We start from the raw sequence: 27,019 nt of genomic DNA on the forward strand, positions 1-27,019 counted from the left end.
GGATGTGAAGCCACAGTTGTACAAAATTGTTTTAAATCAAATTTCTGCTCCAACTGAAAACTCACCAGTGACCCAGAATAAACAAACAAAGATATTCTTAGAATTCCTGCTCTCCACAAGAGATTAGAAAGACAATCTCTGCCTTGCATGGGAATTCTGAGTACTTTTGAACTGTGTTAACATATGTGTCCTGATCAGGCAACAATCTACCCTGCCAATACCAGAGAGGATAGTTACTTCAGTCAAATTGTATGTTTACCAAGACTTCATAGGATATACGGCACAGAAACAGGCCATTCAACCCAACCAGTCACTGCTGGTGTTTATGCTCCACATGTGCCCCCTCCCATCTAACTCTGCCATTGTAACCCTCTATTCCCTACTCCCTCATATGTTTGTCTAGCTTCCACTAAAGTGCACCTATACTATTCACTTCAACCACTCCTTGTGGTAGTGAGTTCCGAATTCTCACCATTCTTTGGGCAAAGAAGTTTCTTTTGAATTCCCTATTGGGTTTCTGGGTGACTACCTTATATTAATGCCCTCTAGCTATGCTCTTTCCCACAAGAGGAAACATTCTCTCAGTATCCACTCCACCAAAACCTTTCGTAATTTTAAAGGCCTCTCTCAGACCAGCCCTCAGCCTTCATTTTTCAAGGGAAAAGAGACCCAGCCTGTTCATCGTTTCCTGATCTGCACTCATACATTTCTGGTATCATCATTGTAAATCTTTTCTGTACCTGCTCCAGCCTTTTGCACCCTTTTTATAATATATGGTAACTGGCAGAGGAGGCCACCACAGCACCTGATGAAGGCCAGTGGATTTGCTTGGCCTGGTAAACAAAAGCCTGGTAAACAAAACCCCTATCCTTGCAACTGTCTGCTGCCCACCCCCCCCCACCCCCCCCCCGCCCCGACCTTCACCCTTTTCTCTTTTTAATTTTGCCGAGGGCACTAATGGGTTACAGCTCCGTGGCTGCCAGGAGTCTTGTCAAAGTGGCCATTCTCCATGTAAGAGGCCTCTCAGCTGGGGTTAGGAGAGCCGCACTCCTAAGTCTGATGTCCACAGATACATGTTTGCTAGCTGAGGCTGAGATTCCGAGCAGAAACCTTGCCCAACCCCCACATCCCCTCCCCCCCACCCCCGCCCCCCCCGCCCGCCCCCGCCTGCCCCCGCCCCACCTCCGACAATCCTCCTCTGAAGAAGTTGTTACACTCCTATTGTTGATTGGCTGCGACCCTCTGATTTCAGCAGGAATGAGGTATCGTACCTCAATACTGGTTTGCGTGGCTCAGTGCTATACTGGTATTCCTCCATAAGACTATCTGGGGGACAGAGAATGCCTTTTTTTTAAATTAGATTTGCTTTGGGTAGTTTTTCTGTTTTTCATTCCAAGAGTGCTGAGGACAGGATCTCCGCTGATGTGTGCTGTGCAGCCTGGTCTGGCATCTGGTGCTAGCACCAAGCACATAGATCCCAAGGCTGCGGGAATATCCTCTCTCCCCTGTGTGGGGGAACAATGAAACTCTCCTTGAAAGAGACAGTACAGTTTTGTGATGAACACTAAAATTTATTTGTGATCTAAACCTTTTCCATTCATGAAATACCGTGTACTATTGAGTGCGTACCAAGCCACGGGAATCGGATAGATACAGGACCTGCGTTAATCCCTTAACAACGAGCATTATTGAGGCAGCCTGTAAGGGGCCTGGCTTTGCTTTGTGTTAACAATGAACAGAGAGAATAGCTGGGCATTCAGGACTGAGCCCTGAGCATGTCAGCACCGCTCCAGAGTGCATTAGTATTACTCCTGCCTAGATAGACATTCCTATTCTATTAACTGCGACCCCGGCTCAATATGAGCTCTTAGCTCAAACAAAGCAGCCTCACCATTCCTGCTCTCCCAGGGCCTCTGCAATAAAACAGCTGTGTCATTTGGGGTCCCTTGCTATTTGGGCAGCTGTCTGACAACGTTATTAAGCAGAATGTCAGTGTCGACACGACTCTGTCAGTGAATGTCCTCTGGAATATAAAAAATGCTGGAGTCGCTGTCAAAGGGGCTTCGATTTCCTTTGATTCTGATGATTAATGAATTGGGCAACTTAAAGGCAGTGGGCACAGTTTGAGGGATGAGCTATGCTTGCTGTCTTTGTTACTTCAGCTCCTGGAGGCTGCTTATATGGGAAAATGCAGGCACGTTTGGACAATGTGGTGTGTTTATGGCCTGGGACCCAGACATTCTAAGTAATCTCTAGGGCTTTGCAAATAGCCATGTTTCATTCCATAATGTGAAAGGTGCTATACCGGTTCTGTGGGTAGCCTCCGAGTTAGAACGTTGTGGGTTCAGTTCCCACTCCAGAGACTTGAGCACAGAATCTTTGGTGCAGTACAGAGGGAAGCATTGCCTTCCTGGAGGTGACATCTTTCAATGAGACATTCAACCTCTTGAGTAGAACTCAAAGATCCCACCGAGTCATTCGAAGAAGAGCAGGGGGGCTCTCCCTGGTGCCCTGACTGATATTGGTATTGGTTCTGGGATAAAAAAATAAAGATGATTTTGTGATTATCTTAATGCTGTTTGTGGGATCTTGTTGTGTGCAAATTGGCTGTCATGTTTCTTGCCTTACACACCGGCACTTCAAAAGCGTGTGGGGGTGAGGATAAAAAGTGATTTGGTATGCCGTGAGGCTAGGAATGGTGCTATATAAATGCAAGTGTTTATTTGCACCCCCCCGCCCCATGGCTGTCATTACATAGATATAAAACGTCATTGAAGCTTTGTAAATTGGTGATTTGCAACGTGAGCTGTTAGCGTATGGACATTTTATACATTGCATGACAATCAACCGCTTCTAATTCATGTTAACAGCACTGATGGAAATTTCGGACAGAGGCAGCAATATGAACATGGAAAGCAATCACTTTCTAAAGTGGCAAATGGTCATTTCCAGGCAATATGTGAATGAAGCATCTGGAAGTTTATTGAGCGCCCAAGAGTGGGCAGTTGCTGTGTGTGCAGTGCTGGGAAGGGGACTCTGTTTAATGCAGACCCCGTGCTCCGAGGGTTAATTGATGAGCCACTTGGTTGTCTGTCGGTTGGTTGCTGGAGAGAAGGAATGAACAAGCCTGTTGGGGTGAGAATGCCTAAGGTCATGTGAAGAACCCTTTCTCCCATTCCTCCCACCGCCTCCCCCCACAACAATCCCCCACCCCCCACCACCACCATCTTATTCTTCAGCCTTTTGTCTATGATGGGAATGCTCTCTCTTTGAGTGAGTGGATGTGCTTAGCACACACTCGCCTACGAGGTCAGCTGTGCTCTGCTGTGTACACAGTGGTACTGTTATACTGCCTATCATAAACTCAGGCTCGAGCTCTGAACCCACTCTGTTCAACCAACAGGAGGTAGCTGTTTGCTCAGAGCAGTTGTGCCCTCAGCTGTTAGTACATGTCGAGTTGGAATGCAGGAAAATACCAGGAATTCCCCCAAAGTGAGAGAAGCGGCCTCTGGACTGGGTTTCGAGGCAGCACAATTGGTACCTGCTGACGCCTTTCATTAGAGTGACAAACTGACAGTTACAATAGCCCAATTGTCAGGCAGTTAACATTCTGTTTACATAAGTAAATTGAAATCCAACCCAACTGCTCAGGAGCTCTCAACTGAAGAGGCATCGAGAGGTGTCAGCTGTGGCTCAGTTCATAGCACCCTCGCCTTTGAATCAGAGGGTTGTGGGTTCATGTCCCACTCCTGGAAACCAAGAACTGTGATTGTACTCAAAAGAGTTGCAATCTGTGACTGTTGATAACTCGGAAGAGTTTGAACTGTCCATCATGAAGTAACCATCTATTTTGTGGCCTGTGTCTTGCTCCTAAGTGCAAAGCCTGCGCTTATAGTTTCTGGATTGGGTTTGGTGGGGGTATTAGAATTGTCAATCTCTGACTTGTGGAACAGTAGCATCCTTGCAAAATGAACTGGTCAGGTTTATTCAGGCTGGCAGGAAAATCCACGCTACAAAAACAGTCATCCCAGCAATCGGATCAAGTGAAAACCGCGTTTATCCTGATGTTAGAATCATTGAATGGTTAGCGGACAGGAGGAGGCCATTCGGCCCACTATATCTCATGCCAGCTCTCTGCAAGAGCAGCTCAGCTAGATCCTCACCCTGGTTCTTTCCCCATAGACCTGCAAACATTTTCTCTAGATAATTATTCAATACCCTTTTGAAAGCTGCAATTGAATCTGCCTCCACCACACTCAGGCAGTGCATTCCAGATCCTAAACCCCTGCATAAAAATATTGGTGTCCTCTGGTTTTTTGACCCTTCCACCAATGGGAATAGTTTATCTCTATCTACTCTGTCCAGACCCTCCTGATTTTGAATAGCTCCATATAAATCTCCTCTCGACTTTTTCTTCTCCTAAGGAAAACACCCCCGGCTTCTTCAATCTATCCACATAACTGAAGTCCCTCATCCCTGGAACCATTTGTGTGAGTCTTTTCTGCAGCCTCTCTAATGGCTTCACATCCTATAAAGTGCAATGGCCAGAATTGGACACAGTATTCCAGTTGTTATTATTATTCCAGTTATTCCAGCGCTAGTATCTGATAAAGGTTCACCATAACTTGCTTTTGTACTCTCTGCCTCTATTTATAAAGTCCAGCATCCCATATGCCTTACAAACCTGCCCTGCCACCTTCAACAATTTGTGCACATGTACCCCTAGGACCCTCTACTCTCCTGCAACCCCTTTAGAATTGTATCCTTTATTTTATATTGCCTCCTTGTTCTTCCTACCAAAATATATCACTTCACACTTCTCTGCACTAAATTTCATCTACCATATGCCCACTTATTCCACCAGCCTTGTGCTTTGTCCAATGCCCTTTTGAAGTCCATCACTATTCTTTTCTCCTCACTTCACAATATTTTTGTGTCATCTCCGAGTTTTGAAATTGTGCCCTGTAAGTCTAGGTTATTAACATATATCAAGAAAAGCAATGGTCCTAATGCTGACCTCTGCAGAACCGCACTATATACCTTCCTCCAGTCTGAAACGCCTTTTGGAAGTTCATGTGCACCACATCAACCACATTACCCCAATCAACCCTCTTGTTACCTCATTAAAAAACTCAATCAAGTTATCAAGTACTAACCTCCCAGCAAACCAAATATTAAAGCAGTCCTAAAGAAGAGTCATATTGGACTAGAAGCATTAACTCTGTTTGTCTCTCCACAGATGCTAGCAGACCTGCTGAGTTTTTCCAGCATTTCCTGTTTTTATTTCAAATATTAAAGCTGCCCTGTTTTATACACCCTCATCTTGAGTGGCTGGTTGATGTTTCTTCATCTGTTTTAGCAGTGCTTCCTGGTGAACTTTCAAATAAAAGGCTTTTTGCACAACTGGAGTTCAGCTGACTGCAGATGTACAGGCTTCTGCCGCCTTCAGCTCCAGTTAATAGTGTAAACAAGCCCAGGTTCCAGATGGAACTGTAGATCCGTGAAAACTTGCGTTTATCCTGCCTGAGGCTCTGTATAAAAGCAGAACATCTAGCCTGCGAGATGAGCTCCCAGTTAACGTAAGGCTGCTCTCTTGAAGCTCGATGATGTGATAACTCCAGAGTTATAAGTGCCTTGAATTTAACCAAAGTAAACAATATCAGACTTTAATACAATAGCCCCACAGTTGAAATGCCCGGCCCAAAAGGGGTAGGGGTTGGCGGGGGGAGAGGGAGATGCTCTTGGAGGGGTGTGAACAAAGAAATGTGTGATTCTGATATTAAATACCACTGCAAGATCAAGTGAGAGACTTGGTTTATAGTTGTGTATCTTTGGAATTCTCTACCCCAGAGGGCTGTGGAAGCTTAGTCATTGAGTATGTTTAAAGCAGAGATTGACAGACTTCTAAGTACCAATGACATAAAGGGAAATGCGATAATGTGGGGGGAAAAAGGCATTGAAATGAATGATCAGCCATGATTGTATTGAATGGTGAGCAGGCTCGATGGGCTGAATGGCCTACTCCTCCTGCTATGTTCCCATTAACCCCTGCAAGTGATGATTGTGTTGAGCTGTTCTTGATGTATTTGCTTCAACTGATCCTGTACTAAATTGTGGATCTGCCTTTCAGTGTGTAAGGAGGGGTTCTTCAAATCGGAGGCCAGCAACAACCCCTGTTTGGAATGTCCTACCAACACCCAGCCCTCTGATGCAGGTTCCACATTGTGTCCGTGCAAGGAAGGTTTCTACCGAGCCCCCAGTGACCCAGCCACCTCCGCTTGTTCTCGTGAGTATAACCGCCTTGTACGCTGTATGTAACGCCTTCGTTGTTGAATAGTCTATATACCTGCTACCTGCTCCTCAGAGTAGGAATGAGCCACATGACTTCTCTGTCACTGAATAAGCTTCCTATGGTAGCAGTGTGGTGATTGATATCTCTGTTGTGTTTAATCCCCAGGACCACCATCTGTACCAATGGCTCTTACTGCTACTGCTATGGGTTCCATGGTTGTGTTGAGGTGGATGCCGCCCAGTGACGCTGGGGGCCGCAGTGACATTACCTACAATGTGGTTTGCGAACGCTGTGCCTGGGACACGGGAAGCTGCAAACCCTGCGAGGCTGGCATTCGCTTTACCCGCCAGCTCCCATTTGTGGAGACCACAGTGAATGTGATGGAGCTGGAGCCACACACCAACTACACCTTCAAGGTTGAAGCGAGGAACGGGGTGTCCGACCAGAGCCTTAAACACAGCATCGCCAGCACCGTTGTCTTCATTAACGAGACAGGTAAGTGGTCAACTGCACAGCAATGTGAGGCAGCTTTCTGATTGGGTGCAAGTACCACTAGAGTCAGGAATGTAGATTGTTGGTACTTACTCCAGAGTTGTCTCCCTCTCTGCTGAGGGCACTGATCACTGGTCTTTTCCTGTACTGTCCCTCAAGTAAGAGCTGGACAATGACTCATGTCCTATTCAGGGCTCTCATCCATTGTGTCTGATGTATACATGTGAGAACTTCCAGCCGGAGGCACAGAATTGCGATCGGGAGTGGGGAACTGTCTGATTAATTTTTTTTCTTCAACCTTTCTCCAGTCTAGAGGTACTGAGGCCAATGGTCCTGCCAAAACTACTGCCCTCTTTTATTTGAAGAAACTGAGCATTGAACCAGGAACCTCTGGTCTGCACAGTTTAGCACTGCCTAAGCATTCAGTGGGACTTAAATTAGGAGCTCTGTTTCCCTCTTCACAAACCCTTGAACTCCTGCGATAAACTCACAGAAACAAGAGTAGGCCATTTGAGCCTGCTCCACCATTCAGCATGATCATGGCTGCTTTGGCTCACCTTCCCGCACTATCCCCGTCTCTTTGAATTCCCTTAGTACGATCGAATGTCTTTTACCGAAACTTTAACAAAAATTGCATTTCAGATTTCAGATAATTGGTTTTCGGATACCGTATATAGGACTAAGCCTACTTACGTTACAATGCCGAAGCCTAGGCTAGCTATAGTAAATAAAATAAATAAACTGGCTAGAAAAGTGAGATGAACCACTGAATAATAAATACAGAGTGCAGTCGGTGAGGGTTTATGTCGGCTCAGGTCACGGAGTTCCCGTACTAAACGTCGTTGAGGTTCAAAGAAATTGTGTTTTTTTTTGGATGTGTTGGGTTTTCATGACCCCTTCTTTCTTGTTCTCACAGAACCTCCTAAAATCACCTCGATAGTTATGGAGGATCGGGACAAGTCCAGCCTTACTCTGTCCTGGAGTGTTCCCAAAAGGCAGATGAGAGGCATTTCAGGTTACGAGCTCATGTACAGCAAGAAGGTGAGAATATATCGGTGAACTTGCCCCACTTCAGTTCAGTCAGTGTAGTTACTCCCTACACACTTGTCTCTGTCCTCTTCCTGGTGCTCCTCGAAAAGCCTGTGTGGTTGGCCTCACAGCTGCCACTCTGGTTCTCTGTACCGAGATATGGTCGCTACCATCTCCTCTTATCTTTTCTATCACTCCTTTCTCAAGATGTTTAAGGAGTCATCATTCATGGTAACACATTTGCTTTTTGGCTGTGTCTTCCAAACAGGCCTGCCCAAAAGAACGATGTTCACCTAATTTTCTTGCTTTCTTGAAAGTGTTGGCCTGTTGAGGTACTGACCCCCAGACACGAGTCTCCCTTCAACATCTCACCAACGTCACTGTAGCTTCAGATTCAGCCAGGGATTTAGTTCACCCTACTCACTGCCATCAACAATGGGCAGGTCGGTGAGATACAGTTGTGGGTGGTGTTCTACGAGTTCAGTACTATGACCTTAAAACAACTTGAGAAAGGAGCTCCAAGGTATTTATTGGGGAATCAAAGGGCATCTGATCCACTTGTTGTTTTATGTCAGTACATGGAAGTTTTGGTAGATAGCTGGACAGAGCCCTTTAGAGCACTGTGCTCTGATGACTGGCAAATTCTCAGTGCATTATGTAAAAAGACCGGACAGTTCCCTTTCACAGTGCAGGGCTGCTAGGTAAACAACAGAAGGGCCATGTGTGAAATCCAGGACCAAGCTGCAAGGTGAATTTGTGCTTTTTTAAAAAAAGCAAAACACTTGAAGGAACAGAAAGTGTTAGCCTGTTCACCTCTTCACCAAAGCCCCTCAGTTGGCGGTGAGTAAGCCTGGTGCACAGTATTGGACATGAACGTCAAGGAGGCTGGCATGATCCAAGCTGCCCTGTGTAGGTCCTTCCACCAAACTGAAAGCAGATGCTGCTCCTGCATCTAAACTCCGAACTTTCATCCCTGTGGGCAAGAGAGCGTACACATTATATTGGGGAAAACCGAAACCTTACAGATTAGATGGGGATTTCTCAGTAGCTTGATGTAGATTTAAACAAGGTGATGGTTTTCATGCGTATCAAACATTCAGCTGACCAAAAGAATTTCGCATCAGTAGATGTGCTTAAACAAGAGGTGATCTGAAACCAGTTTGCGATTTAATTAAGGAAATGCACAAGCCAGTGAGGGTGTTGGGCTTTAGGCAGCTGCAAGGCTGTGTAGTGTGTAATAAGTGTAACATCCTGAAACACAGATACTGTTACATATATCTGAGAACCAGTCAGACTAATCCCTCGTTGAAATGAGTGACAAACACCCAGTTAATTCCCTGGAGGTGTTAAATGGAAACTGACAGATTGTCAGTGGGAATTAGTGGAACTGCAGGCTGCAACACAGCTTCCATATCCTATGGGAAGGGAATTTGTTGTGTCAAATTCTCTCTCCAAAATAACCTTGATTTTTAAAAAAAATCCTGTTTTGAGAGTTTCTATGTCTCTCGCACCACAAACTGCAAGGAAGTTGGTGGCTCCCTGTGTCAGCATCTAGCTCCTTAAAATAATCTGGAGCAGCTCCAGGTTCAATCCCCGATCTGTGTTGAATAAACTGGGCTCAGCAAGAACTGCAGTTGGAAGTGTTAATCTGGCCTTGGTGACCTGGGGCTAGTCCTGCTCACTCTCCATTGACTCTTGCTGGAACGTGCATATGCTTGGAAATCAGTGTGATGCACACTATGGTCAAATGGCCTAGCAATATTCACTATTTAGATTCATGCGGGAAGAATGGCCATTTAGGTGAAAGCTGACCCAGCCCATTCCCGAGTATATTGCCATCTTGAATAGGGAGAGAAAATGTTTATAACAAAAAGAATTCTCTGTTCACTGCACATTGTAACATCAAATTCACAATCTCTGGAGTAACTGATGAATTGAAATAGCTTTACTTTGTGGGTTACGATGCAAACTTTTTGTTCTTTTGTGAATTACAAAAGCTGTGTAATTCCCCTGTTTAACATGCATGCATTCCTTGTGCTTAACTCTCAGTGCGTTGAAAGGTTTACATATTAATGAGACACCCTAAGACATCCTTATGTGATTGTGACCATTCACTGTTCCAGAGAGATCATTACAGCCTCTTAATCACCAGGACCCCATTGCTATACAGAATAAGAAAAATCATAAAAAGGAGAGGTTTAACTCTTTTCATTTCAGTTCACATTCTGTTGAGAGCAATGGCCCCTCACCCACCACCTCCCTCATGACCCCCAAGAGGCTGGGGTCAGCCCGATTTGCCTTGATAATGAGAACTGCTGTTTTATCTGTCTTTTCTTCCAATGTCTCCCTGTAGGTGGATCAACAAAGCTACACAGTGCTGCGATCTGACAATAATTTTGTGAAGGTTTCAAACTTGCAGCCTGGAACCGTGTATGTTTTCCGTGTGCAAGCGTTGACGCCAGGTGGGGCTGGATTTTACAGTGAGACGTACGAGTTCCTGACTCTTCCAGATAAAGGTGATGCATTGCTAACAGATTCCCCAGATTGTTCTTTACCTCTTTATTATGTTCGTAATACTGTCTTCCCCTTTACTTTTAAAATGAAAACAGAAAATGTAGCAGGTATTTCAGAGGGGGGCCTTTGTCATAAGTTAACTCTTTTGGATGATGATGGGATCTGTAGCCTATTGCCAGCATTTGTGTGCTTTTAGACCCAATCCCCAGCATTTGTTTTGTTTTTTTACCCTCCTTTGTGATTCCTTTACTTCTAAAACTGCCCAGATCCTGACAATCCTGTCCAAGTTAGCAGATCAAAGGCTCTTGTGCCTCCCCAGTTTGACCTGAGAGTTTATTGAATCCCCTGTGCATTTAGTGCTTTGTGTATTTCTGTGCTTGAGGTCATAAGAAACAGGAGCAGGAGTGGACCACTCGGCCCCTCGAGCCTGCTCCACCATTCAGTACGATTATGGCTGATCTTCTGTCTCGACCCCACTTTTCCTTCGCTGGTACCACTCCAATGCAAGCATATCTTTCCTTAGAGCACTGTGGTAGTGAGATGTGGTCTCAGCAAAGCCCTGTACAATTGTGGTAAGGCTCCCTTATTCCTGTACTCCAAACCCCTCGCAATAAAGGCTTTAACGGCTTGGATGCAGAGAGTAAATTGTACTCTTGTGAATGCTGCTTTAATACCAGGCTTGGGCTGCCTCAATACTGCACATGACTAACATCCACTTGATAGACCAGTGGGTTCCAAAGTCCCAAGGAGTTTTACATGAAATAAAATTGCTATTGTTAGATCAGAAGGAAAACTGTGCACGGTGTAAACCTGAAATGAAATGGAAGCATACAGCAGGTTAACACATTGGACAAAACCCAGGCTGAGAAAATCATTGCCTTCTGTTTCTTTCAGCAGATTCTAATTGGACAACCCTTATAGTGGGGATGGTGGTTGGAGGAGTCACCGTGATACTGCTGCTGTTCATTATCTTCTATGTTAGGCGGAGGTGAGTTTTCAACTAGTAGTGATCAAAATAATCCCTTCAGAACTCTTTGCACTCACTCTGTTTCCATGCAAGCTATACTTTTATAGGTTATAATTGAATACTTGTGTAATATGCTCCAGATATGGACCTAGCCCAGTTGCGCCCATAGTGGGATGAACATTTAACATTGGGATTTTGAAAGTCAACAAGTGTCTTGTCTAGGGCGGAACAAACAGATTGGTCAATACAACCGAAACATGTAATTAGTCTGAAGAGACCATCTTTCCTCCATCAAAAACCAGAGGGGAGGTGGCACATATTATTTTCAAATGGTCGCATTCAAGCGCACAACTGTTCAGAAGTCACACATGGAAGAAATCAGACACTTCCATTCACTTCATGCAGCAATTGAAAACAAGACCTCCCGTTGTCTGCTTTTCAATGAACAAAATTACCGAGTGCTCTTCTAAATTGTGACATGATTTATTTGATTTAAATCCTTTTTTTTTAGGAGACGCAGTTCCCGGGCACGTCAGGGACCTGAGGATATTTATTTCACCAAGCACTCTGGTAAGTCTCACTTAAATAAAGATCCTGTCTCTGGAAAATAAACTCAGTCAGAACGGAGGCAGTGAAAGATGATTTCCCTTTAAATTATTTGTAAGATGAGTAATGTCTTCTGTTTTTACCACTTATAAGAGTTTTGAAAATATAAATTTTTGATTTTTGAGTACCCCAATTTCAGGTGTTCAATGTTAATCAGATCCAAGCCAGTTGGTGAAGCTGAAATCAAGACATAGAGATTTTCTTTTTTGAGAGAATTTATTGACCAGTTCAGCCTCACAGCTCTACTCCCACTCAACCCAGTGTCCCAGCTATCCCCTATTTATATATCTGCAAAGACAATTAACACCCATCAGCTATTTCTCTTAACCTGACATGTCGATTACATTCCAGGAAGAGAATGTAATTACATTGTTAAGGTTTGTTAATGTCAAGGTATTAATGTTTAATACTCTCTTGTTTGTACTTGCTGCAAACCTTCTGTATTACTGACTGAACATTGAAAAAGCCAGTTCTTCAAGGCAGTGCCAGTCATGGCTCCCAGAGACACCCTCTGCTTGCTAGACCACTCGACACTTTGTAGCTAACTATTGGCCCCATCCTTCTAGGCTGTGTTTGGGTAACTGTGTGCCTTATCCTGCTGTGCCTGGTGGTTTTATTTGGGTATCTGCAAGCCTCCGCACTGGCTTGACCATATGGCAATTATGTTTGCAACTGTTAATATGAGTATCTTGCCTGCTGTTTTAACAGATGCTGAATATACATAGAAAATGTTTGTCTGTTTTGTGCCTCCAGACCAGCTGAAGCCTCTGAAGACCTATGTTGATCCACATACCTATGAGGACCCAAACCAGGCTATCCTAAAGTTTGCGGATGAGATCCATCCATCTGCAATCACCAAGCAGAAAGTGATTGGAGCTGGTACGTAATGCTTTACCATGACAACTACCCAATATCCAACTCTAGAACTGAATGCCAAGCAACACATTGACAGATAAAACCAAATTCTCTGTTTTGTACCCAAACAGGTGAATTTGGTGAGGTCTACAAAGGAATTCTGAAGAAAAAGCAGAAGGAGATTGGTGTAGCTATTAAAACACTGAAAGCCGGCTACACTGAAAGCCAAAGGATCGATTTCCTGAGTGAAGCAAGCATCATGGGACAGTTCAGTCATCACAACGTTATTCACCTGGAGGGCGTTGTCACCAAATGTGAGTAACTCAGTTGGATGAAGAACTACATCCTCAGTAAAATATCAGTCAGTCCGTAAAGTCTTGTGGAATGGCCCAGGGAAAGAATGAGTGAGTGGAAGATGCTCTTATCTTACATGCTGTGCTCTCTGTCTCCTTACAGACAAACCCCTTATGATTGTTACCGAGTATATGGAAAATGGAGCACTAGATGCCTACCTTCGGGTGAGTATCTACATTTTAGATCCTTGGTTGGGGTCTATTAGAATGAGAATCTGGAACATTTAAGCAGCGGAATGGGCATTTTCTGAAGCACCTTGTTGTGCATTGCATTTACCCAGATTTATAGTAGGACAATATTCCTAATCACATCTCCATGCAACACCCAGTAAAAGGATACAGTGTAAAAAGTGAACCAGGCCCCACAGCTTGTACAGATATCCTCAATTACGCATGTCTCTGTATTTTCCTACATTCCAACCCCATTGCCGAATGTGCACAACCATTTCCTTGAGTATGATTTCCGTAATATCCAAAATGTGTTCAAACAATCCTCTTAAGAGTGAAAGGTCAGCAGAGTACTGGTCCTTAGACCCTTGCAGTTTGAGCTCTGGAAGTGGAGAACCACTGCAGGCACCCTGTGAATATTGAAAGGCAAGATGCTTATTAAAGCCACTCTGCCTGCGAGTGAACATTGGGAACTACAGGAGCTGCCTTTCAGCGCAGTCCATGATTTTTGCTTTATGATCCTTCCCAACATTGATTTACTGTTAAGCCAGTGAGTGGGACTCATGGAGCTGATTGTGCTACAGAACTTAATGGGAATTAACTTCTTCCGTTGCAGAGGAATGACGGTGACTTCTCTTCTCTCCAACTGGTCGGAATGTTGCGTGGAATTTCGTCCGGCATGAAGTACCTTTCCGACATGAATTACGTACACCGGGACCTTGCAGCTCGCAACATCCTGGTGAACAGTCAACTGGTGTGCAAAGTGTCAGACTTCGGGCTCTCCCGGGTTTTGGAAGATGACACTGAGGGGACATACACCACTAGTGTGAGTATATCTTTTGTAGTAAGAATGGGTTTCATTGGCAGTGGGGAGGGGAGGAGAATCTCTTTTGTGAATCTTTGTGTGGCCAAGTAAGGTCCAAGGTCATAGAATTCCCTTAGATTAAGAAAAGTTTGGAGTGAGCGCTGACACCTAACCAGATGTGAAATCTAAAGCTCTTCTTGCAACTTCCTGAGCAGACTCCAAATCGCTGCTTTTCAGTGGAAGCACTTGGAGTAGAGCTGGGCAAAAGTATGGCTTGAATGTTTCGCCCTGATGTGAATCAGCTTTGGTAAAATCTGAATTATTTCTGATTTCTTATCGGCAAAGAATAATATTTGATTCCTTGCTCTGCAATTCCCAACCTTACAAGCCTACTCCCAAAACAGGGGAGTATGAGATAGAGAATGAATGTTCTCTTCTCTCGAGTGTCCTTGAGTTCACTAACCTGTGTCCTCAGCATCACTGTTGCCCTCTATGTTGTAAGTCATCCAGCCAAATCTTGAATCCAGCAGTCTCTAGCCTGCAATTCCAAATTAGACTCCTTAGACATCTGCTATCCTTTATAGCATGTCTGCCATTTTAAAACCTTATCTTCCCTGCAATTTTATTATGTCGTCAGTACCTTTTTCTACCCCTTGTAATAAAGTTGTCCTTGTCTTTTTCCAAATGTAACATGGGCACACTGGGTAATGTGTAAGAATTTTAGAAGTGGAAAGAACTGATTTGGCTCAATCACCATATTGCTCGCATTCTATTATAATCCATTTATGTGGTCCATTTCAGTGTCACTTCCTGGTAACACACTCCCATTCTATTGCAACTTTTGGGTTTAAAAAGGTTTTGCTTCTATTTTCAGTCCTACGTCCCTAAGTTTTAACATGCAGGTTGCCAATTGATTTTCCAGCATTCCTGTGAATGTGGTGACTGCTGTTTTCTCTGAGGCAGCTTGCATCACCATGAACAGCAACCTGTTGTCTGACATTGAAATTGTACGCAGTGGCAAAGGGCTGGGAGTTGTCCACTTGCGGTAGATTGTGCCCACAGAGCATCAAAGATCGAGCTGGGGGCTCAAAGATGCAATATGTGGAAGCTTTGAAAGCATTCAATGGTGTGGAAAATGTACCGGAAGTGGCACAATCTTCGCCTGCAATAGTCGTGCGACACACTGAAATCATCATTACAATGGGGATTGTAATGCGAGCTCTGACTTTGTGGTACTATTATTTTTAATGCAATTGGGGAAACTCTGGAATTCTTAGTTGCTGACGATGTGCTTCTTTCAGGGAGGAAAGATTCCTATCCGTTGGACTGCTCCAGAGGCAATTGCTTATCGGAAGTTTACCTCGGCAAGTGACGTGTGGAGCTTTGGCATTGTAATGTGGGAAGTCTTGTCCTATGGCGAGAGGCCTTACTGGGATATGTCCAATCATGAGGTAAGAGGCAGTGTTGCCTAAACAGTGCAAACTTGTGCGTCTTGAATTTAACAAAGTAAGAGACATGGGAACGGAGTGTATGGGGAAACAAAGCACTGCATGGGGCCCCGAAGAGCATAACAGAGGCAATGCAGGGCCAAACAATATCACAGAAGAGCAGAAGAGGCAACATGAGTAACCAAAGAGCAGAGATCCAGAAGAAGCAATTGAGAAACAGCTTGGGAGAACAGAGGGGCAGGAAGTGCTGAGGAATGGATGCCCATAAATACTGTAGTGTTTGCAGGAGTGACGCAGTCTTCTAGAACTTGCCCAATTTCAAGCAAAGTTTTTAATCTATTGATTAAGAAACCACCACAAGATACAGATGGTATTAATCAATTGGAACAAGGGCCAAAATTTTCCAGCACCCCCCCACAGCAGGGCCAGCGATTCATTGAAATCTCCATTCACATCGACAGGACCAGAAGGTCCCACCAGCATGTGGGGCTAGAAAATTTCGGCCCAGGTTCCAAACCAATGATTTTTTTTAGGACTTCAGCTCCATGTTCTTGTTGCTTTGCGCTTTACATGAGAGGAGTTTGGAAATGTTAATGCTCTGCAGACTGAATCAGACTGAGCGGTTTTAGTGCTGGGGAATGGAATATTTTGTGTTTCGGTCGCCCAGTGTCGGCGCCAGGCACTCGCACCTTGGTTACTACACCGGTTAGATACAGTGTCCCAACAATGTATGTCTTAACCTCAACCTTTGAAAGCACTCTATTGCATCAGTGTGGTGGTTTCCATTACCCACCCAACTGAGTGAGATTGCCAATTTAGGAACTGTTCTATGCTGGGGATCCATGCTCACCAGATGCTAGCCTAGCCTCACTTCATGTAGGAGCCTTACACTAAACAGTCAGGCTGAGCGACATTTTAAGAACTTGTCACCTCTCTTGAAATATGACCTCTGGATCGTTGTTATTTTTTATTTCCCCCGGCATTTTGAGTTGCAGGTAAATGGCGCTTGTCCCTGTCCTGGGTTATTAAATTGAACAACTTTTGTTTGTCCCTTTTGTAGGTGATGAAATCGATAAATGAAGGATTCCGCTTGCCGGCTCCGATGGACTGTCCCTCAGCCATCTACCAGCTGATGATGCAGTGCTGGCAACAGGAGAGGGCGAAACGACCCAAGTTCTGTGACATTGTCAACATCCTCGACAAATTGATCCGCAACCCAGAGTCCTTGAAAAGCATCGCAGATTTTGATCCACGGTAGGTCCTGTGGGATGGGAAATCGCCCTCGTGTTCTGTTCAGAAGGGCTGGGATCAGCTGATGACTAGCGCTGCTGAGTTCATTTCAATTCCATCCCAAATCTCATTAGTTGATTGTAGAAAGGGCACTGCTGTTGGCCTCAGTGCCACAGAGGTAAGAAGTGGGGGTGTTAGGGGCTTGGCAGGGGAGGGGGGTGGTAAAGAATCAGCCAAGGTTCCCAGTCCTGCTCACTATCCTGTGACCCCCCCAGCTTGGAAGGTGTGCATGTGTGAATGCTGGATGAAGACGACCAGAGTCGGCTGTGATATTCCTGAAGGAGTGACTGTTTTCACCTTTTAATGTAAAGAATACTCACTTGTGTGACATACAGGAAGGGTACCCCAGCACAAATTAACACTGTGTAAGGATAATGAAAAATCACTCCCCAAATCAGGTCACTATTTCTCTGTTAGTGGGTGTGTACTCACCAGTTCACAGGCAGCTTCCCCTGAGTCAGAAGACAGTGCTATCAATGCCCAACTTTGACAGCAAAATGAAGATGACCAGGTTTTATTGACCTGGTAAACCGCCAGCAATTGGTTGATTGAAAACTTACTTCAATATCAAAAGGAAATTGTCCAAAATATCTTGTAGATTGATAGGCTCCACAGAACCTTCAGCTGGGGTTTCCAGCTCCCTTTATAGGTTGTGAGTTGAGGGGCCTCACTGGGCTCACTGGTTAACCCAGCCTGTTTCGAGGTTTTCTCTAGGGATTTACTGGAACATTTTATTAGATTCATCTGGTGACCACCAAGATAAATAAATTCATTCACTTCACACCCTCTAACCGCCCTTGTTGCGGTCATCCTGTTTTTGTGATCATGCAATATCAGGCTTCCCCAATGTGTATGGCGTTGGGCTGTGTTTGTGCGTGAGAGAGAACATAATGGGATCATCCCTCTGTCTGTCTGAGTCCTCCATCTGAATCAAAAACAAAAATAGCTGGAAAAACTCAGCAGGTCTGACAGCATCTGTGGAGAGGAAGACAAATCTAATTTTTGTCTTCCTCCCCACAGATGCTGTCAGATGTGCTGAGTTTTTCCAGCTGTTTTTGTTTTTGTTTCAGATTTCCAGCGTCCGCAGTATTTTGCTTTTATCCTCCATCTGAATGTCGGTTGGGGTCTATCAGTATGTATGATATCTGAGATATCAGTGTGTGCTGCAAGGAAAGGGGAAAGTGTCCAAAAATCCCATTTTTATATTTTTTTAAAAAATAAAGCATTCTCTGGTTACAAGAAAGCAATATTCTCAAACGGTTGCATGAAATATCCAAAAAGTTAACTATTGACTGCTGCCAAAAAATATGAAAGTGGAGGGACTGAGTGACCTCTCCACATGAGCGCGAAACCATCTCGGGCAGTGTATAGATGAGCTGTTTGGACAAATACATGCAGCCAGCCATGCTGGTATCAGGCACTCGCCAGTACAGCTCTGACTCTGGCTGGGATACTCTCTCTACATTGGGGTGCCTATCTGGTCCGAACTACAGATTTAGATTTGTTCCACTGTGTAAGTGGTAGTGGTAATGAAATCTCTGTGCTGGCGAGGATCCAACTTTGTACTTGATAGCTCTAGAGCCCCAGAAGCGCACATTCCAGTGATCCAGGTGCAAGCACAATGGAAAAACCACACGAAAAAAAAAAATCCTATTTGAATAATGGCTGTGGGCAATTTGATCAGGGCCCAGCAATCGAGGCCTGCCTGACTAGCTCAGGGAACAAATTAAGGATTTACGTTTTCCGAGGGTGAACATACGAACTTGAGTCGACCTGTGCATTATAGTATCAGCCTCTGCAGTGAACTGGCCACTTCTTATTTTCTGATATTTAATGTCTCACCGCCGTGGCTGCAATTACTCCTAAGCTTGAGGCCATCGCGAGTCAGGCTGACGGTGTGAAGACTAACTGACCTCGAATAAGATTTAAGGATCAAAATAAACTCTTGTCACCCACAGGGGACTGGATGTGAAACAGAATCCAGTAAAACCAGTTGATGCTGCTGAGTCAATTAAAACATTCCAAAGGAAGCCACATAAATCTCTGGTTTGGGAGGTTAAAGGGACAGAGATGATCAGGCACTCCATGATACCTGTTCTCGGGTGCTGTAAAGAATGGTGCCTGCAAGCCAAATTAAGTGATGAAAATAGGGAGAATGGGTTGATTCATTTTCAAGTTTCCTTAATTACATTTGGATGCCGAGGAGGCACGCAGGCCCTTTCTTAGAGAGATTGAGTGGTTAAGGTTGAGTCCATGATGAGGGTCAGCTGGAAATGGCCTGTGAAAAGGGTGGGCTCGATGAGATGAATGGCCATTTCTTATTTTCATACCAGAAAAGGCCATTTTTAAGCTTTTTGCGTCCCATCGAATTTTCTGACACTATTGGGCTGTAACTTCTGAGCTCTAGGGCAGTGAAACTGGGCGAGGGAGAGTAGGGGGGCTACCCCAAAGATGCACTGAAAGTTCCCAGGTAATGTTTGCACGGCAATTGCCTGGAAAGTATAAATTTCCCATGGGCAATTTCCCTGCACTGGGAACCATTCGAAAATACAACTTAAATAGCAAACTTAGGATGGTCCTGACTGTATTAATTTATTAATAGGAGCATAAAGTACAAGAGCAGGGAGGTTATGATGAACTTATATGTAAGACACTCGGTAGACTTTAGCTGGAGTATTGTGTACAGTTCTGGGCCCCACACTATAGGAAGGATGTGAATGTATTGGAGAGAGTGCAGAAGAGGTTTACAAGAAAGGTTCCGGGGTGAGAAATTTCAGCTATGAGGATAGATGGGAGAGGCTGGGACTGTTCTCCTTGGAGAGGAGAAGGCTAAGAGGGGATTTTATAGAGAAGTTCAAAATCATGTAGGGGCTGGACAGAGTAGATAGGGAGAAGCTGTTCCCACTTATAAAAGGATCAAGAACGAGAGGGCACAGATTTAAAGTGATTTGCAAATGATGCAAATGTGATGTGAGAAAAAACTTTTTCACACAATGAGTGGTTTGGGTCGGGAACGCACTGCCTGGAAGTGTGGTGGATGCAGGTTCAATCGAGGCATTATAGAGGGCATTAGATGATTATTTGAATAGAAACAATGTGCAGGGGTACGGGGAAAAGGCAGGGCAATGGCGCTAAGTCATAATGCTCATTTGGAGAGCCGGTGCAGACATGATGGGCTGAATGGCCTCCTTCTGTGCCATTTAAGATTCTGTGTTATGTCAATAGTTGCCCATAAAAAGTGAGAAGAATTAAAACCACTTCTAACTTCTGGGTAACTACTGTGCAGACCCCCACCCACCATCCATGGGACTCCCCCCACCAGTCCCCCCAATTACCCCTCCACGGGAACTCCCCATCCCTTGACTAACCCCCTGCCTATGGGACTCTGTTCCCCCACCACCAATGGAGATTATCACCACCTCCCCCCCCACCCAACTAAACCCAACTCCACCCCACCATTGCCAGACCCAACTCCTGACTCTCTCCCCCCCCCACCAAGGCCTGACTTCTGACCCATCCGACAAAGCACATTACCCTTTCCAATCCTACCCACTTACCTTACATACTTGCCTTCTCCCTGCCCTGTCAAGGACCTTTAAACCTGGCTGGAATTTTAAACTTACCTGGTTTATGGCAGCCAGTGATGTAAAAAAAAGGGGCGGGGTTTACTTACCTGCAACTCTACAGCCCTCGATGCTAGGCCCCGGGGGGATTTAGAATAAGGCTCTGGATTGGGATGAAAGTCTCTACGAGCTGTAAGGCTTGTCCAGTAAACGTATTAGGAGTCGCCTCTGGTGAAGTGGGTCCAGAGCAAAGTTGCCCATCTTGTGACACCAATTGACAGGCCTTCTCAGGCTTGACCACAAGGACAATCCACCCTGTAGCCTCCTTAACAACAGTATATGGAGGGAAGTGAATGATGTCAGCCACTTACCACAGTGATGCCACAGAAGGTTGCATTTAGTAATGTAACTGGAGTTGGGCTGCTCTGAACGTAACTGTACCTCCCAATTTTGTAAATAAGTTCTAATTACCAACAGTTTAATGTGTCTCTTGGTTCTCTGCAGCGTGTCCATCCGCCTGCCTAGCACCAGTGGAACCGATGGCATGATCTTCCGTACAGTCAACGAGTGGTTGGAGTCTATAAAAATGGGACAGTACTTGGAGAATTTTATGACAGCGGGATACAATACCATGGAGCATGTAGTTCAGCTAACCACAGAGTAAGTACATTTAGGAACAGCCCCTCGGGCACTGCCCTGCACAGCTTAGATTGTTCTCCTGATCTGGAGGAAACGTGTCCTGCTTGAGTAGGTATTTAGGCTGCTGATTTATCTCACTGGCTTTTCTGGGAGGCTCCAACAAGTTCTGATTCTTCGCAGTGACGTAGAGTCAGTGCCTAATACATAACCGGACACGTTATCCGTGAGGAGTAGGTTTCTAAACCGTCACAAAACAGCGGCACTCATACCCGCTTTCTGGGCGATGGTACACCAGTGAGTTGAGTACCAGTCACTCTGATGCCTGTGGCATTCTGCCTTGGGTGAACTGCCCAGAGATTTCCTGCTCCCCCCCCATCCCCCACCCCCAATGTAATCTAAATCTGCAAAATTCTTAAACTCATTCTGTTTATCAGTTTATAGCTAGAGCCCTCAGCATGAAAAGGATGTTTAATAGGAATCGTATCGCAAGTTGCTGGGAAAAATGTCTACTTCCCTGGGGAATCTCACATGGATATGTAGGCACACCAAGGATGTACTATTAATAGTTTAAGGACAATATAACTTCTCACAGTCTGACACACAGCTATCACTTGACTAGATAAACACATCTGACCCAGCACACTGGGATAAATATTGCCTGTGGCCTGGTTTGCTGTTCAGTGCTCCTCCTGTTCTTACATGCCATGAGAAATGGAGGCAAAACTTTTATCCACGGTCCGAGGCAAGCATGAATCAGCTCTCTAATTTCTGAGCGTTGTGTGAAAGCTTCATTAGCATGAAACTGATTCAACGCGTCGTAATAGGCAAGACAGAGACAGACACATAATGGGCCCCGGGAAGTGGTTAGGACAGACTGAATTAAAACGCCCAAAAATAATGTGAGGGCTCGTGCCTTTTCTATTAAGAAAAAAGGTGGGAGAGAAAGCAATTGAGAAAGAAAACTGGGAAGTGAAAACAAAGTGAACAATTTGCAAACCAGGTGTTGCTGTTTATCACTAGTCCACAGAGCCAACACTGGGGGTTTACAAAGGAATTTACTGAAGGTGGAGGATATGTGGGCGGAGGAAAATGCATTTGAGTGGAGCGGACCTATTGCATTCCTCAGTGCTGGCTAAATAAGTGTAGGTATCCCAAGAGACGAGTGGCATGTTCTGGAACCTAATCAGGGTGTAGCAAAAAAAAACACACACACTTTCTGCAGAGATTTAAAACAAACAACGGAAGAATTTGCATTCATTGTAAACACAGCCGAGTGAAATATGCTGGGATCACCTTGCAGAATGCGTTTTAGCCCATGGTCAGAATGCTCTCTCGCTAAACAGGAAATGTCAGGTTCTTATCTCCATGGAAATGAGGACAAGTAGAGGTGGAGCACAAAGGAACCCAATTTAGTACACCCGGGAGAATGTGACTAGTGGATGGAAAATGCCCTGTTCTACTCCAAGCTGTACTGGAGATGAGTGTGAGCCCGAAAGTAAAGCTGGCCTGTGGGGACAATCTCCTCCGTTGTCTGTAGCTTTGAAATGACTGTTAGAGATTTAGCGTTAGCGTGTGGATGCTTTAATCATTTTTGTTTGACATCCCTTCATCTGCTATTTGAACACAAGTTGATTGTAAAATGGGTTTCCCAGTTCTTTTGAAAGGATCACTGTACAGTTGCAACGAGCATTTTGATGCTACTGTTGCACGCTAACTTCTATACTTCTGGGTATTGTGTAGTTCTATTATACCCTGATGCAGGAAGGCTTCCTCTGCCTCCTATTCCTTGCAGTTGCAATTGCATTAGACGTATCAAGCAGATAAAATTTATTTGCAAAGTCTCACACGTGACTAGGAGTGACTAAAAATAAATCATCGTGCTGGCGATTAGAATAGATGAGCCCCTTCCATATGTTACACATGGCTCAGTTGGTAGCACTATCGCCACCAAGCCAGTAGGTTCTGTGTTCAAGTCCCACAGCAGGACTTGAGCTCAAAATTCAAGGCTGACACTCCAGTGCAGTAATTAGGGAGGCTGCACTGTCAGAGATGCTGCCTTTCGGACAAGACGTTTAACCGAGGCCCTGTGGAGTTATTCCTAGTGTCTTCGGCAATATTTATCCCTCAGTCAACATCACATAAAAAGATGACCTGGTCATTATCACGTTGCTGTTTGTGTGGGAGCTTGCTGTGTGGAAATTGGTTGCCGCATATCCTGCAGCGACTACACTTGGAAAAACTACTTCATTGGCTGTAAAGCACTTTGAGATATTGGTGGTTGTGAAAAGTGCTATATAGCTGCAAGTTTTTATTTTTATTTTACATATGCTAACCGATCCCTTTTTTATTAATTCAGGGATGTGAAGAAGATTGGAGTCCGGTTACCAGGGCACCAGAAGAGGATTGCTTACAGCATTATGGGACTGCAGGAACAGGCTACCAGCATGGGCGTATACACTGTGTGAACCCCTCCGCACACTCCACCCCAGGGGCTAAAACCCCAAAAAATCTTTTCCATACGACTTGCGATACTTGAATGGGACGATGATTTTACACACGAGAGTGCTGGAGAGATCTAGCGCTGAAGAAAAACTCTGTTCCTGTTACCTTTTTTCAAAATCTGGAGGAGACTGAAATAGAAAGAGAGGAACCGATCACCAGCCGGACCTTATGACTCCTTTCATCCAGTGTTCGGGATTCCAACTGGCGGGCATCCAACACGATTGTATTCGGAGGGTTGGGAACTTTCCAGAAGCTCTTGAGCCAAAGAGGCTATAATTGAATTGCTGAGCTGGTGCTGGGTGCGTGTGGAGGGAATGGACTACTTTTTTTTTGGATCCAGGCAGCATCCAGTTCTACTGTGTGTTGTGTGGTTTAATCCGTACATGATAGATTGGTTGGTTGGCTTCATCCCTCTAATAGCAACGGGGGACCCAAATGCCCAGTAATAAGATTATTCCATGAGATGTCTCCTTATCTAACAGCATCTTCAGAGTTGCTTATATATTAAAGTTGAGACTCTCTCAAGAAACCTTTACTTTTTGAATTCTATATTTCCATATTTCTTAGGGCTTGACGCTCCAGTTCCATGTTAGCAAACTTGATGACATGAAACCAGATGAAGTTTAATAGATGGCATGTAGAATATCAATGTTTGTGTATAAATGTAATTTAAACATGTTTCATTAGATCTGGAGCTTAAAATGGCATTATGAACGAGTGTCACAGTCGAGTCATGGCTGGCTAAATCTCTCAGCATTTCCCAGATGGTTGAGACTGATGATTCGCTCATTGGGTTCCATTGAATGATTTCCACATTACAGCCCATGATTTGGACTGTAATGCACTTGGTGGCCATGGTGATTGTCCTAGCGTGTGATTAAACAGAACACACCCCCCACACAATGGGGCACTGGATGCGTTCTCTCGCTGTTTGGCTAGTGTTTAAAATCCAATTAGGAGCCCAACTGACCATCGGGCAATATATGTATAAATGAGGGGCAGGTCATCCTAACAATAACAGTCACTTGCCACTCAGCTAGTTCAAAGACTACCTCTACCCAACCCCCGAGGTGCAGTGATGGGTACGTGGGCTGTTTTCTGATACCAGCTGCTAACAATGCAGCATATTGTTAAATCCCAAAGGTTTAAGTCCCCTGAAACTTGGTGTCTGACCTCCACATCCTGCAAACATTCCCATTTCAGAGGTTCCCCCTCCCGACGCCTGTGTGTAATTGTAATACACTTCCGTACTGATCCATAAACAAAATAGCAACAAAGGTCGTTGGCTTTGGCATGGGGGTAGGTAGTGGATTTGCACACAGCATAATGAGGGGAGTCCTTTATTTTTCAATTCCGTGTTTTTTTTAATTAAAAACAAAAAAGTGTGAATTTGCACAGCCTGAATTTTATTTCCTGATTTATAGGAACCGGACAGATTTTTATATATATATATATATAGTGAATCTTTTCAGAAATAGTTTGATTTAGAAACTTTTGCTCTTTTTTTAAAAAAAAAGAAAATATGTTTTATTTAAACTGTATTTATTCTGTACTTTCCTACCACACTTTTTTAATTTATTTAACTCAATTTAATTTTGTTGCCTCTGGCTGAAAGTGTGTGATTTTATTCCTTATTGTCTTTAAGTTGCCTGTATTTAGAAAACGATTTATTTATTCAGACCCAAGTGAACCAACCCGGTGAGGAGGTTGAGGGGCTCCCTGCCCAGGATGGGTTTTGTTTTTGTAATAAAAGCTGGTGTACTGGTACAGAGTTTCCTGTGATTTCCTTGTCTCTAGTTTTAATCTGCTGCACAATTGGTACCATGCAGTTTTCTGTTGCTGTATTGCGATTACACTGATGCAGTGAAGAGGTGAATCCCAGAGCCCAGTGCAGATGCGTGCACCGCGTCTGCCAAATTTGCAGAGTAGAACTCTCACAGCGTTGCAATCTGAGTACAAAGCTTCAGGATGGGAGCCGGCTGGTACACTGCACCCCTCCAGCATAGGTCCTTCCACCATGCTGAAGGCACATCCCTATCGAATAGCTGATTAGGAAACTCCGAGGCTGCGCATGTGGACATGCACTCAGTTATCCAGGGTTCGGTCACTTGAGCTGAGCACCAATAAGGACTCTCTGATGAAACTGTCGGAGTGCATTGTTAGAGTGGAATTATTGCACGTTTGGTGAGGAGGGAATGAAATTTTAAATTTTAAGGGTTAAGCTTTATTAAAATCTAGTACGTTTAAAAATTCTTTCACGGGATATGGGCATCGCTGGCTAAGCCAGCATTTATTGCCCATCCCTAGTTGCCCTTGAGAAGGTGGTGGTGGGCTGCCTTCTTGAACCGCTGCAGTCCATGTGGTGTAGGTACATCCACAGTGCTGTTAGGAAGGGAGTTCCAGGATTTGACCCAGCGACAGTGAAGGAATGGCGATATATTTCCAAGTCAGGATGGTGTGTGGCTTGGAGGGGAGCTTCCAGGTGGTGTTGTTCCCATGTGTGGATGTTGTCTACATGGATTTTAGTGAGGCATTTGACAAGGTCCCACATGGCAGATTGATCAGAAAAGTGAGATCCCATGGGACATAGGGGGAGGTGGCAAATTGGATCAAATATTGGCTCAGTAACAGGAAACAAAGGGTAATTGTCGAATGTTTTTGCAAGTGGAAAGTGGTTTCCAGTGATGTTCTACAGGGCTCAAGTGTTGGGGCCCTTGCTGTTTGTCATATGTATTAATGATTTGGACTTAAATGTGGGAGGCATGATTGGGAAATTTGCAGGTAACACAAAATTTGGCCATGTAGTTGATAGTGAAGAGGATAGCTGTTGACTCCAGAATGATATCAATGGTTTGGTTGAGTGGGCGGAGAAGTGGCAAATGGAACTCAATCCAGAGAAGTGCGAGGTAATGCATTTGAGGAGGGCAAACAAAGCAAGGGAATACACAATAAATGAGAGGAGTTGAGGAAGTGCGACACCTTGGAGTACAGGTCCCTGAAGGTGGCAGGACAGGTGGACAGGGTGGTAAAGAAGGCATATGGAATGCTTTCCTTTATTGGACAAGGTATAGAATACAAAAACAGGGATGTAATGATGGTACTGTATAAAACACTGGTTAGGCCACAGCTGGAACTTTGTGTACAGTTCTGGTCACCACATTTCACAAAGAACATAATTGCTCTGGAGAAAGTACAGGGGAGATTTACAAGAATGTTGCCAGGGCTTGAAAGCTGCAACTATGAAGAAAGATTTGATAGGCTAGAGTTGTTTTCCTTAGGAGGCTGAGGGGTGACCTAATTAAGGTGTACAAAATGATGAGGGGCCTAGATAGGTTAGACAGTAAAGACTTGTTTCCCCTAGCTAAGGGGTTAATTACTAGGGGGCATAGATTTAAGGTGATTGGTAGAAGGATTAGAGGAGGCATGAGGAGAAACTTTTTCACCCAGAGGGTGGTGGGCATCTGGAATTCACTGCCTGAATTGGTAGTTGAGGCTA

General features: G+C 44.6%; 1 protein-coding gene across 2 annotated transcripts in view; it reads left to right on the forward strand.

Annotated features, from left to right (window-relative positions):
- Nucleotides 1-25,290, forward strand: part of epha2b (eph receptor A2 b) — a 47,667-nt gene extending 22,377 nt beyond the window's left edge. Inside the window, exons 4-17 of one of the 2 annotated variants that reach the window (XM_078558110.1) lie at nt 6,131-6,286; nt 6,458-6,787; nt 7,701-7,825; nt 10,167-10,329; nt 11,222-11,315; nt 11,806-11,864; nt 12,654-12,779; nt 12,887-13,069; nt 13,212-13,273; nt 13,893-14,102; nt 15,383-15,532; nt 16,590-16,783; nt 20,887-21,042; nt 23,378-25,290. In XM_078558110.1, the coding sequence (XP_078414236.1) occupies nt 6,131-6,286; nt 6,458-6,787; nt 7,701-7,825; nt 10,167-10,329; nt 11,222-11,315; nt 11,806-11,864; nt 12,654-12,779; nt 12,887-13,069; nt 13,212-13,273; nt 13,893-14,102; nt 15,383-15,532; nt 16,590-16,783; nt 20,887-21,042; nt 23,378-23,486 (2,117 nt within the window). In that variant the 3' untranslated portion in view covers nt 23,487-25,290. The remainder of the gene's footprint in view (nt 1-6,130; nt 6,287-6,457; nt 6,788-7,700; nt 7,826-10,166; nt 10,330-11,221; nt 11,316-11,805; nt 11,865-12,653; nt 12,780-12,886; nt 13,070-13,211; nt 13,274-13,892; nt 14,103-15,382; nt 15,533-16,589; nt 16,784-20,886; nt 21,043-23,377) is intronic. The other variant, XM_078558112.1, reaches the window with a different exon arrangement.
- Nucleotides 25,291-27,019: the final 1,729 nt, after the last annotated feature.

Source organism: Cetorhinus maximus, chromosome 15 (genome assembly GCF_964194155.1).
Source record: "Cetorhinus maximus chromosome 15, sCetMax3.hap1.1, whole genome shotgun sequence".
In the NCBI taxonomy this organism is placed as follows: domain Eukaryota; kingdom Metazoa; phylum Chordata; class Chondrichthyes; order Lamniformes; family Cetorhinidae; genus Cetorhinus; species Cetorhinus maximus.